This window comes from Saccopteryx leptura, chromosome 3 (assembly GCF_036850995.1).
Source record: "Saccopteryx leptura isolate mSacLep1 chromosome 3, mSacLep1_pri_phased_curated, whole genome shotgun sequence".
In the NCBI taxonomy this organism is placed as follows: Eukaryota; Metazoa; Chordata; class Mammalia; order Chiroptera; family Emballonuridae; genus Saccopteryx; species Saccopteryx leptura.
In genome coordinates this window covers 83,067,538-83,083,697 of record NC_089505.1, presented here as the reverse complement: position 1 = coordinate 83,083,697, position 16,160 = coordinate 83,067,538, and the positions used below count along the sequence as shown (strand labels likewise).

Genomic DNA, 16,160 nt, shown 5'->3' with positions numbered 1-16,160 from the left:
CCTGTCTGTGTGGGGGGAAGCTCTGCTTCATGAACCCAGGCTCCATCCCTGCTGCATTTCTGTTACCCTTTGCACCTGTGGACCATGTGGGCCACACTTGTCCATCTGGGAGATGACACATCACTTGTACTCACATATTCTCAGAGATAAATGATCTCATAGCCGCCGTCACTTGCAAAAGGCTGAACTGTCTCCCTGGGCACCTGTCTCTACAATAATCTAAACTCGCCTCTTAGCCTATCCAACCCCCAAATCCTAAGCTGGGTGTGGCTCTGGAAACTGAAAATAAAATTTTGCTCTTTCAACTCTGTTTCCAGCCTTACAACTGAGTCCAGTTCTCCTGCTGCCACAGGAGATGCACTCCAGTCAACTTGGAGGTTCACGAATGACTTCCTTGTGTTCATAATGCCCTGCACCATGTCCGTTTCCCATCTTGATATTTCATTTTCTGTACGGCTAGATGCCTATGCCTTGTTTATTTAAAATTTTTTATTTGGAAATGACTTAAAACTTATAGAAAAGGCACAAAAATAATGAAAATAGTACAAGGATCACCTGCCTACCCTCATCCAGACCCACCTGTTAACATTTTGCTCCCTTTGCCTGTGATTTGTGTACACCACACACACACACACCCACACTCCTAGGGCTCCACATTCCTCCTGTTGGTGATTCTTTGACTCACCCAATTTCTCAACCAGATAGCTACTATTCTCCCCCTCCTTTGATTAATAACCAATCTATGAAGAAAAATTTAACATAATGCAAATATCCAGCTTCTCACAAAAATACTTTCCCTAGGTTCACCTCTATGAGTGATTCTTGCCTGAATAAGTCTTTACCATGGATGGTTGCAAAGTGATTACCCAGCACCAGCCCTTCCTCCACATTTATTCTCAATCCCAGGACACTCTGCTGCAAACCAGAAACCTCCCTTCTCCCCATCTATTTGTCAAGATCAGATTGACTCCTGTTTTCTCAAAGGGTTACAACTTCCTGCTGTCCTTTGTTATGTTAGAGCTCCAGTTGTCTCAGATGAGGCCAGTGAGAGTCTTATAGTCTTTTTATGTGTGTGTGTGGCAGTCAGAGAGAGAGAGGAACAGATAGGGAAACAGAAAGGAAGGGAGAGAGATGAGAAGCATCAATTCTTCATTGTGCCACCTTAGTTGTTCATTGATTGCTTTCCCATATGTGCCTTGACTGGTGGCTACAGCAGGCCGAGTGAACCCTTGCTCAAGCCAGCAACCTTGGATTCAAGCTGGTGAGCCGTGCTCAAACCAGATGAGTGAGCACTTGAGCTGGTGAGCTCGGGGTCTCAAACCTGGGTTCTCCGCATCCCAGTTCGATTCTCTATCTACTGTGCCACTGCCTGGTCAGGCAGAATCTTACAGTCTTCATGCCTGTGGCATACCTCTGTCATTTATGGAGCACTGACCATTTTAAGATGTTCCAAGCTCACCTTTCTGCTTCCCTCAGCACTGAAATCAGCCATTTCTCCAGTTCCAAAGAACTCATTACCTTTAGGAGGGAATGGTATTAGGGACCCAATCTGAGTGTCAGATGTGCTCCTGAATCCTCAAATACCTCGAAAAGTTTCAGGATTGCTTTTCTCAAGCTACTACAAAAAAATCAAACCTACTGTTGATCAATTTATTACAAAATAAAGCAGATAAGTAATTTAAAATCTACACTAACACATGGTTATATGGGATTCAAGTCTGAGACTGGTTGTCATGTACCTCGATCAAACTATTTACAAACCAGAAAGCCTCCTACTGACAAAGTTGAGTATATATGGTGATTCCGTACAAATACCACTTGCATGTATGGAACCCTCTCCTATATCATTTTAGGGAGCATCACTGTCAGTCTGCATCATTCACACGCACTCCTCACCCCCAAAGAATGTAATGTGTATTAGTGATCAAGTCTCACTGCACTTGGGTCTTCTGTATGAGAGGCATTTGTTAGGTGTCTTACCACTTTGAAAATCTCAAGTTTGGAATCTAGTGAATCCTTAAGACAAAAGTCATGCTCAAATCCCTTTTCCCATTTCTCCTTTCTGGGTTCCACGCGTTAGTGGGTACTGATTGGCCAAAAGTCCTTCTCATTGATTATCTCCACATTTCCCTACTGTTAGGATGATCTGAGGAGTGTACTGTGTATGAAGGCTGGTGTATAAATATGTCTGTGCTTTTGCTTATGAGTACAATTGGGTCAAGTGTAGAAAGGGATGAACTATGGCTTAAGGCGGTGATGGCGAACCTTTTTATAAAAACCGCCCACTTTTGCACTGCTGGTCAACCTGGTCCCTCCCACCCACTAGTGGGCGTTTCAGCTTTCATGGTGGGCGGTAGCGGAACAACTAAACAACGCCATGATTAGCCTACCATGAAAGCTGAAATGCTTACTAGTGGGCGGGAGGTACCAGGTTGACCAGAACTGCAAAAGTAGGTGGTTTTTATTAAAAGGTTCGCCATCACCAGCTTAAGGGCTCCCATGTCCCAGGATATGTAGACAGCCTCTATACAGTATGAGTTCTCTGATGTTTGGTCAGGGAGGAGCTGTGTGTGAAGGCCTTCCCACAGTCCCTACACTCATACGGCTTCTCTCCCGTGTGGATCCTCCGGTGCTGCGTGAGGTGTGTACTCTGCTTGAAGCATTTCCCACAATCCAGACATTCATATGGCTTTTCCCCAGTGTGTGTCCTCTCATGCTGGCTGAGCGATGAGCTGTGACTGAAGGATTTCCCACACTCATTGCACGCGTAGGGCTTTTCCTTGGTGTGGATCCGCTGGTGTTCTATGAGTAGGGAGCTCTGGCTGAAGGCTCTGCCACATTCATTACACTCATAGGGTTTCTCTCCTGTGTGGATCCTCTGATGCTGAATGACTGAAGCGAGCTGTCTGAAGGCCCTGCCACACTCATTACACTCGTAGGGCTTCTCTCCCGTGTGGATTCGCTGGTGATTGGTTAGGGATGAGCTGTGGCTGAAAGCCCTGCCACAGTCACTGCACTGGTAGGGTTTCTCACCTGTGTGGATCCTCTGATGTTGACTGAGGTGTGTGCTATGTTGGAAGGCCTTTCCACACTGACTACATTCGTAGGGCCTCTCTCCTGTATGTGTCCGCTTGTGATGGCTGAGTGATGAGTTGTGGCTGAAGGTTTTCCCACATTCATGACATTTATAGGGCTTCTCTCCTGTGTGAACCCACTGATGCTTGGTTATAAGTGTGCTCTGGCGGAAGGCTTTCCCACATTTATTGTACTCATAGAGCTTCTCTCCCATGTGCATCCTCTGATGTGGAGTGAGATATGTGCTCTGCCAGAAGGCCTTCCTACACTGACTGCCCTTGTAGGCATTCTCATATATGTGAATCTGCTCATGTTGTCTGAAGGAGGGCTGAAAACTAAAGGCTTTCCCAGATTTGCTGCAGTTGTAGGGCTTCTTGCCCACGTGAGTTCTCTGATGTTGGGTCCGTGGGGGAATTTCACTGAAGGTCCTCCCACACTGTGTGCACTTACAGGGCTTCTCACCAGAAAACGTATGGTAAGTTCTTTGGTATTTCAGAGGTCCCAAGCTGTTTTGGAAGTCTTTTCCCCATTCAGGACTTCCGTAAGATCTCTCTCCTGCATGCATTTGGTGATGTTCGATAAGTGTAGATCTGTGACCTAAAGCCTTTTCACATTCCTGACACCTGTCAGGTTTCTCTTCTGCATCGGTTTTGTGTGGTGCATTTGACTTTGAGTCAGGAGCCTTCTTTTTTCTGTGTGTTCCACATATGTGGAAGCCTTGTCTTTCAGGAGTCATGGGTTGACTTGGGAGAACAGGGCTCAGACTTAAGTTTTCCTCAAATCCAACACCCAGCTGCTGCTCCTGAACAGATGTCTTCACAGGGGTGAAGTCTGCCTGCACCACACCACCATCAAGGCTCTCACAACTCTGTTCCCAGTGACCCTCAGTGTCTTCCCCTTTAGAGTCCCAGGGACCATCCCACAGGAACCTTTCTATTAGGACATTGTTGGATAGTTCTTCAGAGGTGTCTTGCTTTGGAGCTGACAATTTGGGTTTTGACCTTGTTTCTGAGTCTGAAAGCAACAAAAATATGGAATTGTCCTTTAATCTCTGTTCTGGGAGGAAAATTTTCCCATAAATAGGTGGATGGAAAAAATAAGGCTCAAGGTACGAGTGGGCTGGATCATTACTGTATGGTTTTGGAAACCAGAGAAGGAACTGAAGAGGGAGGGAAAGTACATACAGAGAAGAGGGGAGGGAAGTTGGTATAAGGGGTATGGATGGGAGTTGGCAACAGAGGGCACAGAGAATGTGGAAGGAAGAAGATACCTGAGGAAAGAGTGAGACTTCAGGAAAAATGCAACACATGCCCACGTGTGGAAAGAGTAGAGGGCCAGGTCTGGGCTAATACAGGCTCCACTATGCCAGGTGGTGATGGAGGAAAAACCACCACATGGGAATAACCAGTCAGCCCTCCTGTTGCTTAGAGCCAGCCTCCTCTTAGAGTTCCCTCATTGGTTGTACCACCTCACCCCAGATATTAAAAGAAAAACCCAGGCCCTGGCTGGTTGGCTCAGCAGTACAGCGTCAGCCCAGCGTGTGGAAGTCCCAGGTTTGATTCCCGGCCAGGGCACATATGAGAAGTGCCCATCTGCTTCTCCACCCTTCCTCCTCTCCTTTCTCTCTCTCTTTCCCTCCTGCAGCTAAGGCTCCATTGGAGCAAAGTTGGCCTGGGCGCTAAGAATAGCTCCATGGCCTCACCTTAGGCGCTAGAATGGCTCCCGCTGCAATGGAGCGACACCCCGAATGGGCAGAGCATCGCCCCCTTGTGGGCATGCCTGGTGGATCCCAGTTGGGCGCATTCGGGAGTCTGTCTCTCTGCCTCCCCACTTCTCACTTCAGAAAAATACAAAAATAAAATAAAATAATTAAGTTGTTCATTTTAAACAGCCCATCATTTAGGATTAACCTAGATTTTTGGGGGTGACCCCATGTAACCACAGGGTTCATAAGTGTGGAAGGACCTGGAGGGTCAGGGTCAGAGTAACCTGAGGTGTGAAGATCTGATCAGCCACTGCAGACACTAAGTTTGGACAACGCCATGTGTCCAGGAATGTGGCAGCCTCGACAGATTGGAAACGAAAGAAAATGGATTCTTACCATATCCTTCAGAAGGAAAGCTATCCTGCTGACACCTCCCACGTGACCCAGTAGGACATATTTTGGGTATGACCTCTAGAACGCTAGATCATTTGCAGTAACTTGGTACAGCAGCATGAGGAGGTTCATATATGGGGTGAAGGCTTATTATGACCACCCTACCACACAGGTCTATCCTTGGGAATTTGCAATGGGCCGTGGTTCACACAGGGTCCCAGCATGATGCCCAGTGGGGAACTTCCTGCTAGATGGTCAGGACCAGTGGTGGGATTCAGCTAGTTCACACCCATTGAGAAGAACCGATACCTAATTTTTTGTTGAGTTCGGTGTACCAGTTGTTAAAATGGTACTTTTCATCAAGGTTCTCTTCATCTCTCCAAGGTGGGCTCCTAGGTAGCTGCCCAAAGTGGAAAGCAGAAATTTACATTCTGTACTCTTTTCTCGTGTGTGTGTATTTTTCTTAAGTGAGAAGCAAGGAGGCAGAGAGACAGACTCCTGCATGCTCCTGACCGGGATCCACCCGGCATGCCCACCAGCGGGCAATGCTCTGCCCATCCGGAGTGTCGCTCCTTTGCGGCAGAAGCCATTCTAGCACCTGAGGCAGAGGCCATGGAGCCATCCTCAGTGCCTGGGCCAACTTTGCTCCAATGGAGCTTTGGCTGTGGGAGGATAAGAGAGAGAGAGAGAAAGGAGAAGGGGAAGGGTGGAGAAGCAGATGGGTGCTTCTCCTGTGTGCCCTGGCTGGGAATCAAACCCAAGATTTCCACAAGCTGGGCTGATGCTCTACCACTGAGCCAGCTGGCCAGGGCTCATTCCTTACTTTTTTTTTTTTTTTTTTTTCCCCGAAGCTGGAAACGGGGAGAGACAGTCAGACAGACTCCCGCATGTGTCCGACCAGGATCCACCCGGCACGCCCACCATGGACGACGCTCTGCCCACCAGGGGGCGATGCTCTGCCCCTCCGGGGCGTCGCTCTGCTGTGACCAGAGCCACTCTAGCGCCTGGGGCAGTGGCCAAGGAGCCATCCCCAGCGCCCAGGCCATCTTTGCTCCAATGGAGCCTTGGCTGCGGGAGGGGAAGAGAGAGATAGAGAGGAAGAAGGGGGGAGGGCGTGGAGAAGCAAATGGGCGCTTCTCCTATGTGCCCTGGCTGGGAATCGAACCTGGGTCCCCCGCACACCAGACCGACGCTCTACCGCTGAGCCAACCGGCCAGGAACCCTTACTCTTTTTGAATGTTAATCTGTGCAACAGTGTATTTTAAGCGCCCATAGTCATGTGAAGTAACAGCCTTATTGTTTCTTGTCAGGTATGATTATTTTTTTGATATTTTAAAACTCTTATAACATAATCTAGTTTTCTGTACCTCTTTTATCGTTTTACCTAAGTATTAAATGCATGAAATAATAAACTACCTTTTGGTATATCTTTTTTTTTTTAATACTGAAAACGGTCATGAGGGCAGAGAACTGGTTGTGAAATTATTTGAATCCCAGCACTGATCAGGACTCACCGACATCCTACAGAGTTGCTCACTGCTCTTGGGAGTTGGAGAACAGGTATGAAGAGCAAAACCACCCAACCAACCTAAAGGCACATGGAAGACCCCAGCGTAGAGCCACTGACCCAGAGACATGAGTCCTGTGTGTGTCTCTGGTTTGAAGCCTGGAGGCTGGAGTGTCTATTATACAGTAAGAGACCTGCACCAGTGCAGTGCCTTTGCAGTTCCTGTTTCCTCTTCCTGGAATTCTCTTCTCCCAGACTGTTTCATGGTGGCAGTGTTCACACGGTTCAGCCTTCAGGTCCCACGTCCCCTCCTTCAATACAGGAGCTCTCATCTCTGCTCAAGCCCTCACCCCAATTCTAGTCTTGAACTCATTACTCTCCTTCACTTTCTCAGCATTCACCATGAGCTGTAATCATCTCATTAACGGCTGTTATCATTTTATCTATTGTATGCGCCTCTCCCTCACCAAGAATGCAAATTCAGAGAAGAGAGGAACTTGGTCTGACTCCCTAACAGAAGTTGCTTGTTCAGTGTTCCCCAACAGAAAGTGTAGGCAGCCTGACCTGTGGTGGCGCAGTGGATAAAGCGTCGAGCTGGAACGCTGAGGTCACCAGTTCGAAACCCTGGGCTTGCCTGGTCAAGGCTCACATGGGAGTTGATGCTTCCTGCTTCTACCCTCCTCTCTCTCTCGCCTCTAAAATGAATAAATAAAATCTTTAAACAAAAAAAAATGTGGGCAGTTTGTTCTGAAGAACCTGAGAGCAGATATGGAGAGAGAGACCTGGGGTGGTGAGACGGCTCCTCCCAGCCCTGTACATTCTCCTCTCACCTGGGCACACACCTCGTGCAACCTCTGTGTCCACCGGCCACGGCTCCGCCTCCTGCTCCAGCAAGGTGATGAGGGGTGGCTTCTCGAGCCAATGTCCTGCTCAGGGGGAGACCCAGGCTGTGAGCATTTGTGTCTCAGTGCCCTTCCAACCCTCTGTCCCCTCCACCTTCACTCTTCTAGGACTCAAGTGGTCCCCAGTCATTCTGTTAATAACATGCCCCCAACATTCCTCCACTCACTCTGTCCCTGACCGCACCTCTGGCTTTGGGGTAGACATGTGACCCAGGATGGCCAGACAGTGAGCGCTCTTCTTCTCCTGCTGCTGACTGGCAACAGTGACCAGTGTGGAGCGCACTTGGTTGCTGAAACAAGACACCCCAGGGGCCTTCAATGGGCACGCAGGACACAGACCATCTTTTCTGCTGATCTTGGACCCTGGCAGCTGTCATGTTACCTTTAGAGCAGCAGTTCTCAACCTGTGGGTCGCGACCCCACCAGAATAACCCTGGCCAGTTGGCTCAGCGGTAGAGCATCGGCCCGGTGTGTGCAAGTCCCGGTTCAATACCCAGTCAGGGCACACAGGAGAAGCGCCCATCTGCTTCTCCACCTTTCCCCCTCTCCTTTCCCCCTCTCCTTTCTCTCTCTCTCTCTCTCTCTCTCTCTTTCTTTCTCTCTCTCTCTCTCTCTTCCCTTTCTGAAGCCAAGGCTCCATGGGAGCAAAGTTGGCGTGGGTGCTGAGGATGGCTCCATGGCCTTTGCCTCAGGTTCTAGAATGGCTCCAGTTGCAATGGAGCAACGCTCAGTTGGGCATGCTGGGTGGATACTGGTCAGGCACATATGGGAGTCTGGCTCTCTGCCTCCTTGCTTCTCACTTCAGAAAAATACAAAACCAAAAAACAGACGTGCAGAATAAGGAGGTAAGGACAGGGCTCCTGAGAGCACCCAGGAAGACCCAGGTCTAACCTGGGATTCTATAGTCAGAGGACCCGGCATGTTTCTCTTAACCTGTGATGTCCCACTTCTGGCATTTGCAGGTGGGATCTATAACTTGCAGGCAAAACATTCTCATTAATATTGCCCAAACCAAAGCAGTCTGGCCCCAAAGGCCCAAGACACATCCAAGTTATCCTCTTTTAATGTCTAGGCCGACTGCTGCTTTTAGCTCAGGAATATTAGAATCCATACTGGGGAAGATCCCAGGGCATGGGTGTGGCCTTACCCATGGAGACCAGAAGACTGAAGTTCTCCAGCATGACCTCACGGTACAGGGTCCTCTGTGTGGGCTCCAGCTGCCCCCATTCCTCCTGAGTGAAATCCACAGCCACGTCCTCAAAGGTCAGTTGCTCCTAAAATATCATACATGAGTATCCTCATCTGAGGCAAGCCTGGCTTTTGGTGCTAGAGGGAGCAGTTAGTCAATAGGGACATATCCATGTTGGTAGGCAGGGATTCTCTCAAGTCTACAGATATAGGTCAGGTGTTTAGTTGGACCTCACTAGAGGAAAAGAGACATTAGGTCGTAAAAGGACCCACCCCGGTCTTCTAGCAATTTGAAGAAAATTCTCTGGAAATAAGAATTGCTGCGCCTGACCAGGTGGTGGCGCAGTGGACAGAGTGTCGGACTGGGACGTGCAGGACCCAGGTTCGAAACCCTGAGGTTGCCAGCTTGACTGCGGGCTCACCTGGTTTGAACAAGGTTCACCAGCTTGAGCCCAAGGTCGCTGGCTCGAGCAAGAGGTTACTCGGTCTGCTGTAGCCCCACGGTCAAGGCACATATGAGAAAGCAATCAATGAACAAGGCGCTGCAATGAAGAATTGATGCTTCTAATCTCTTTCCCTTCCTGTCTGTCCCTCTCTGTCTTTCTCTTTTTGTGTCACACACACAAAAAATTGCTGCTGCTGAGGCGTCAACAAGAGAGGGAAGGCAGTCTGGGGCATGTTGGTTTGAACAGGAACCATGCCTGGGTGGAGGTGCCCTTGGGGTGGTAGCCTGTGTCTAGGCAGTAGGGGAAGGTAGTATTTGTAAAAGTGTCAGGTTGGATTCCTATCTTCTCCTTGTGGCCAAAATAACATTTGAATGCATCCAAGTATGTGTATAAAGAATGAAACAAGGCCCTTGAAAAGAGAGAGAAAAAAAAACCAAACCCATCTTGGGATGGAGATCCTTTTCATCATGACACAAGGAAGCCCCTCTTTTTTATCTATCAATACAAAACTAATGACCCAAAGAGAGAGTGGAAGGGACAGAGATCAATTTGTTGTTCTGCTTATTTATGGATTCACTGGTGAAACAGCACCCATTGATTATGTCATCCTGTAGCTCCGCTTGGGTGGATAGAGACTCAGGTCTGATGGGGCTGAAATCCCCAAGGTGTCAGTCACATTTGAGTTTTGTGGGTTTTTTTGTTTGTTTGTTTTTAATTTAAAAAAAAAATTTTTTTTTTGCATTTCCCTGAAGCTGGAAATGGGGAGAGATAGCCAGACAGACTCCCGCATGAGCCCGACCGGGATCCACCCAGCACGCCCACCAGGGGCGAAGCTCTGCCCACCAGGGGGCGACGCTCTGCCCCTCCGGGGCGTTGCCCTGCCGCAACCAGAGCCACTTCAGCGCCCGGGGCAGAGGCCAAGGAGCCATCCCCAGTGCCTGGGCCATCCCCACCCCAATGGAGCCCCGGCTCCAGGAGGGGAAGAGAGAGACAGAGAGGAAGGAGGGGGGGGGTGGAGAAGCAAATGGGCGCCCCCCCTATGTGCTCTGGCCGGGAATCGAACCCGGGTCCCCCGCAGGCCAGGCTGATGCTCCACCGCTGAGCCAACCGGCCAGGGCGAGTTTTGTTTTTTTAAAGTGAGAGGAGGTTTAGAGAGACAGACTCCGGCATGTGCCCTGACTGTGATCCACCAGTAACCTCTGTCTGGGGCTGATGCTCTGCCCATCTGGGGCCATGCTTGCAACCAAGCTATTTTTAGTGCCTGAGGTGGAGGCTCCACAAAGCCAACCTCAGCGCATTGGGCCAATGTGCTCGAACCAATCAAGCCATGGCTGCAGGAGGGGAAGAGAGGAAGAGAGAGAGAGAGAGAAAGAGAAAGGGGAGGGGGAGGGGTGGAGAAGCAGATGGAGGCTTCTGTGTGTCCTGACTGGGAATTGAACCCGGGATATCTATATGCCAGGTCAACACTCGACCACTGAACCAATTGGCCAGTGCCCATATTGAGTTTTATCTAGAAGCTCTAGGGAAAAATCTGTTCCCAGACCTTTTTTTTTTTTAAGTGAGAAGAGGGGAGATAGACAAACTCCTGAATGTGCCCTGACTGGGATCCACCTGGCAATCCCTGTCTTGGACCAATTCTTGGATCAACTGAGCTAATTTTAGTGCCTGAGGCTGATGCTCAGATCAACTGAGCTATCTTTAGCACCTGGGGCTGATGCTTGATCCAGTTGAGCCAAGGGGAAGAAGGATAGAAGGGGGAGAGAAGCAGATGGTTGCTTCTCTTGTGTGCCCTGATTAGGAATTGAACCCAGGATGCCCAGACCCATTTTTTTTTCCTTTCCTTTTCTTTTTTTTTTTTAGACCCATTTTTGTTGACAGAAACAGTTCCTGAGATGGTAGGATTAGGTCCTTCTGTCTGTTGGCCAGAGGTCGCTCTTAGCTCCTAGAAGCCACCCCCTCAATTAACAACAGCTCACAACAGGGATATCTGCTTTCTTCCAGGCCTGCCAGAACGTGTTTCTTCAACTTCCTCCTACAACTAGCTAGGGAAAATGCTGGAGTATTTTTGTTTTTTTGGTTTTTTTTAGTGAGAGGAGGGGAGGCAGAGACAGACTTCCGCATGTGCCCCAACCACAATCCACCCAGCGAGCCCACTAGGGGGCGATACTCTGCCCATTTGGGATGTTGCTCCATTGTAACAGGAGCCATTTTTTAGCGCCTGAGGTGGAGGCCATGGAGTCATCCTCAGCACCCAGGGCCAACTCACTCCAATCAAGCCATGGCTGCAGGAGGGGAAGAGAAGAAGAAGACATAGGGAGAAAGAGAGAGAAAGAGAAGCGAGAAGGGCAGGAGTGGAGAAACAGATGGGCACTTCTCCTTTGTGCCCTGACCGGTTATCGAACCCAGGACATCCACACGCCATGCTAATGCTGTACCACTGAGCCAACTGGCCAGGGCCAAAATGCTGTGTTTTTGAAAGGCTCATGTGATTAGGTCATGTCCACCAAGGCCAGCTCCCTTTCTTTAGGCCAACCGTGCTATGTAACATAACACTGTCACGGGAGTGCTCACATTAAATATATAAATATGCTGAAAGGTTTTATTTATTGATTTTAAAACAAGGAGAGAAAGAGAGAAAAGGGGGGTGGGAAGCATCAACTCATAGTAGTTGTTTTCTGGATGTGCCTTGACTGGGCAAGCCCAGGTTTTTGAACCCCAGAGAAGCCATGTGGTCAGACCTGGACTTTCTTCACAGTGACAGGGCTCCTGGGGTTGACTGGCCTCTGGGCTTTTATTTCCTCCTCTTTCAACCTCATGGGACTAATGTAGGGGTTGAATAGGGTGGACGTGTGTCCAGCACTGGCCACAGAGTTCAGAACATTCATTGCCCCATCCATTGCAGAGTGCTTACTATTTTCTGGGCCTAGGCAAGCCAAAAATGGCCAGCATTGCTTCCCACAGCATTGCTTCCCAAGACCCCATGCCCCATGCTGCTCACTTCAGTTTTTTTTGTTTTTTTGGGTTTTTTTGGTGGCAGAGACAGAGTCAGAGAGAGGGACAGACATGAAAAACATCAATTCTTTGTTGCGGCTCCTTAGTTGTTCATTGATTGCTTTCTCAAATGTGCCTTAACCGGGGAGCTACAGCAGACTGAGTGACCCCTTGCTCGAGCTAGCGACCTTGGGCTCAAGCTGGTGAGCCTGTTCAAACCAGATGAGCCCGCACTCAAGCTGGCGACCTTGGGGTCTTGAAACTGGGTCCTCCGCATCCCAGTCCGACGCTCTATCCACTGCGCCACCACCTGGTCAGGCTCGGAGACCTTCTTCTCAGTCACTCTGTGGTGTTCCAGTCTTTCACAGAAACTGCCCGGTATGGTCCCACTCCAGACCTTTGCTCACGGTGTTCCCTCTGTTGGAACATTCTTTGTGTTAGCCTTGACCTCACTTATTCCCTTCCCACACAGGTTTCTGCTCTGGGCCACTTGCGCAGAGAGGCCTCCCAGGCTGCTCTCGTGAATGCTTGGTCCGTCCTTTTCTGGGCCTCCTTTCCTGCATAGCTTTGACACCTTTTGTATCCGTCCTGGGTGCCGTGAGCCCCGTAAGAAGAGAGATTTCTGCTTCCTAATCTGTTTCTGCACCTGCGATTCCTGAAATGGCGCCTGGAACAGTGTGCTCAGGCAGGTCCTCCGTGGATGCTCAGTACACATCCGTGTAGTGATAAAAAGAGTGACTAGGAGCCTGACGAGGCGGTGGTGCAGTGGATAGAGCGACAGACTGGGACGCAGAGGACCCAGGTTTGAAATCTCGAGGTCGCTGGCTTGAGCAAGGGGTCACTCGCTCTGCTGTGGCCACCCCAGTCAAGGCATATGTGAGAAAGCAATCAATGAACTAAGGTGCCTTCATGAATAATTCATGTTTCTCATCTCTCTCCCTTCCAGTTTGTCTGTCCCTATCTGTCCCTCTTTCTGTCTCTGTCACACACACACAAATAAAAAAGTGACTTGGAGGACAGACCTAGAGCCAGTGTTGCAGAAGTGCCAGACACATCCGTGGGATGGATAATCCATGTCAACTAGGTCAGCAGGGTTTGCTGGGGGAATTTGAGATGTCTTCAGAGTAAGATCCAGAGGAGGACATGGAGTTGGCAAAAGCACATTACTACTGGCAGGGGGGAAAGGCTCTCAGGCCACAGGGAGCTTGGTGGGGACCCCAGGACAGGGCCTGGGAGGCCTGAGTGTGAGAGGGTGGAGGTATCCTTACCAAGAACCCGGCATTCAGGTGTCCAGCAGTCATTCCCTCCTCCTCTGGTCTCTTGCGGGAACAGCCACCTCCTCTGCAGGCAGAGATAAATGGGAAGTAAAAGACATTGAGCAGGTACCTATGGTGACCAGAGACCTCAAGGACTGGAACCCCTATCTTGAGGTACAAGGAGCTAGGCTGCAGCTGCCAGAGCATGGAGCCCAGTGCACAGGCCAAACCCAATAGCAGTGAATTTCAGCCTGGCATTTCTAAGCACCTACTGTGAGCCAGTGCTGTGCCAGCCACTGTGGAAAAATGACCTGAAATTTATTCACGTTATTCCAAAGACAGGAAGACCGAGGACCAGGGTGGGCAAGGGGTCCAACTCTGGCTGCACAAGATGGTTTCCGGGGTGATGACTATTTCTGTTATTATGACAGGAAGCCAGACAGTTCTGGGTTCCCTGGGCACTGTTGGGTGCGCTTCAGTTTTCTTCTTCCCTAAAATGAGAGCGGTCACCCGAATTAAGTTTAAGAAAGTCCAAACATGGAGCGGAGCAGTGGTATACACACGAAGGCAATTGTTGATGGGAGGGGATCCTTGTTTTAGTGAGCACCTATTTAGCATGTAAAACACATACAAGTTCACTGGTCTGACTGTCCAAAATGAAAATTGGGCCCAAGGTAAGAGGAGTTTCCTTTTTCTCTGTATCTTCTTCCTTTGTTGACCCTGCCTATATACCTCAATTTTTCCTTTTTCCATTTGTGCTATGTTGCCCTCACTTCAGTACAGAGTGGGAGTTACCTCGTTTGGAGATGTTGATGGGTGTTGTTGCTGTTTTTTATTATTATTTTTTTTAATTTTAGGGAGAGAAGGGGAGATAGTGAGGCAGACTCCAGCACACTCTGGGACAAGGATCTACCCAGAAAACCCATCTGGGGCCAATGCTCCAGTACCAAGCTATTTTTAGTGCCTGAGACTGATGTGCTCTAATGGAGCTATCCTCACCTCCAAGGGCCATGTTGGAACCAAATGAACCACTGGATGTGGGAGGGAAAGAGGGAATGGGGGGAAAGGGAAGGAGAAGCAGATGGTCACTTCTTCTTTGTGCCCTGACCAGAATAGAACCCAAGATGTCCAAAGCTGAGCCCATGCTCTATCCATTGCGCCATGGGCCAGGGCCTTGATGTTTTTTTGTTTTTTTTTTATTATCCTCTTGACCCTCCCCTTCCTCCACACTCCAGGAGTGGAGACTATGTTGGGGTCTAAACAAAGGCTCTTGGACATAGGACCTGGCTTGGCACCCAGGATATCTAAAGATATACATAATAAAAAAAGAGCCTGGATGCTTTCTGGCATAGTCAGTGCTTAGTAAGAGTTTCATATAAGGAGTCTGTTTCCTGGGTCGTAGGAAACTAGGGTTATACTCTTGTGTTTTGGGTAAGCCCTGGCAGGATAACTCAGTTGGTTGGAGCATTGTCCAGAGCAGAGGTTGACTGTGGGAGTCCCTCATCAGAGCACATATAGGAGCAGCTTCATGTTCCTGTTTCTCTCGAAAAATAAAGTGAAATAAAATAAAAATAAAATAAAGACAAGAAAAGGGAAATGAAAAAAATAAATCTTTATGGCCCCATCACAGCAGGGAGGAATGCAGGTCAGGCTGGCTCCAGTCTAAAGGGTCCAGCCCACTATCTATGCTAGTGTTCACTAATCGACCACTGCTATCCTTATGCCAAATCCAGGGGCCCACCATGGCCACAACCCCTCCTCTCTGACCCTGGGACCAGAGGCGAATTAAGGTCGGTTGAGGCCGCGGGCGCAGAAGAAAACATTGGGCCCCTTAAGAGAGAGAGAGAGAGGCCTGACCTGTGGTGGCGCAGTGGATAAAGTGTCGACCTGGAAATGCTGAGGTCGCCGGTTCAAAACCCTGGGTTTGCCTGGTCAAGGCACATATGGGAGTTGATGCTTCCAGCTCCTCCCCACCTTCTCAGTCTCTCTCTCTCCCTTTCTCTCTCCTCTCTAAAATGAATAAATAAAATAAAAATAAAAATAAAAAACTTAAAAAAAAATTAAAAAAAAAAAAAAAGAAAGAGATAGGGAAAATGAAAATACATGTTACCCATACTTTTAAATAAAAAACATTATGTACTATGAATGTTAAAACTGCATATATGAAACCAAACTTGGTGTCATTAGAAAAAAGTGTCAAGTTGGGGTTTTGCAGGGCCTAGGGCGCAACCTGGTGCGCCCGCATTAAATCAGCCTCCACCTCTGCCTGGGAGCCCCCCTTACTTGGTCCGGACCACTCGGCCTCGACCCCTCTGCCCCCAATTGAACAGCCCCGGGCTCAAAAAAGCAAATCAGACTTGACATACCCACATGAGGTCGGGTGCCCACCACGAGGATCTTATCCTCTCGGACCCACCAAGGACCACTCACCGTCACAAGGTGCCACAAAGGCCGCAGCCAGCATCAGTCGGGGCGCGAACTACATCCCCCAGAGGTCAGCGCGTGCGCATCCCATCGTTTCCCTGCGTTCGCCTCTCTCAGGGCCTTCCGTGGCCTAAACTCTGAGGCTAGGATCCGAGCTCTGCTTACAGACCTCGCGAGCCTCACCCTCATCACTTCATCACTACCTCCCGCTCCGGGCTCCATCCTCGAACGCAGGATAAAGGCCATGTCCATTATTTTCCAGGACTGCTTCAG

General features: G+C 49.3%; 2 protein-coding genes across 2 annotated transcripts in view; both read right to left on the bottom strand.

Annotated features, from left to right (window-relative positions):
- Positions 1-16,160, bottom strand: part of ZNF274 (zinc finger protein 274) — a 115,712-nt gene that overhangs the window by 78,032 nt on the left and 21,520 nt on the right. The window lies entirely within an intron of this gene.
- On the bottom strand, positions 552-15,929 carry LOC136399458 (zinc finger protein 135-like). The gene is made up of 5 exons (XM_066374632.1): positions 15,894-15,929; positions 13,476-13,548; positions 8,730-8,856; positions 7,511-7,606; positions 552-4,089 (listed from the first exon to the last, which is right to left on the bottom strand). Exons 2-5 carry the CDS (start codon positions 13,506-13,508, stop codon positions 2,525-2,527), a joined length of 1,821 nt encoding a protein of 606 aa, XP_066230729.1. The 5' UTR covers positions 13,509-13,548; positions 15,894-15,929; the 3' UTR covers positions 552-2,524.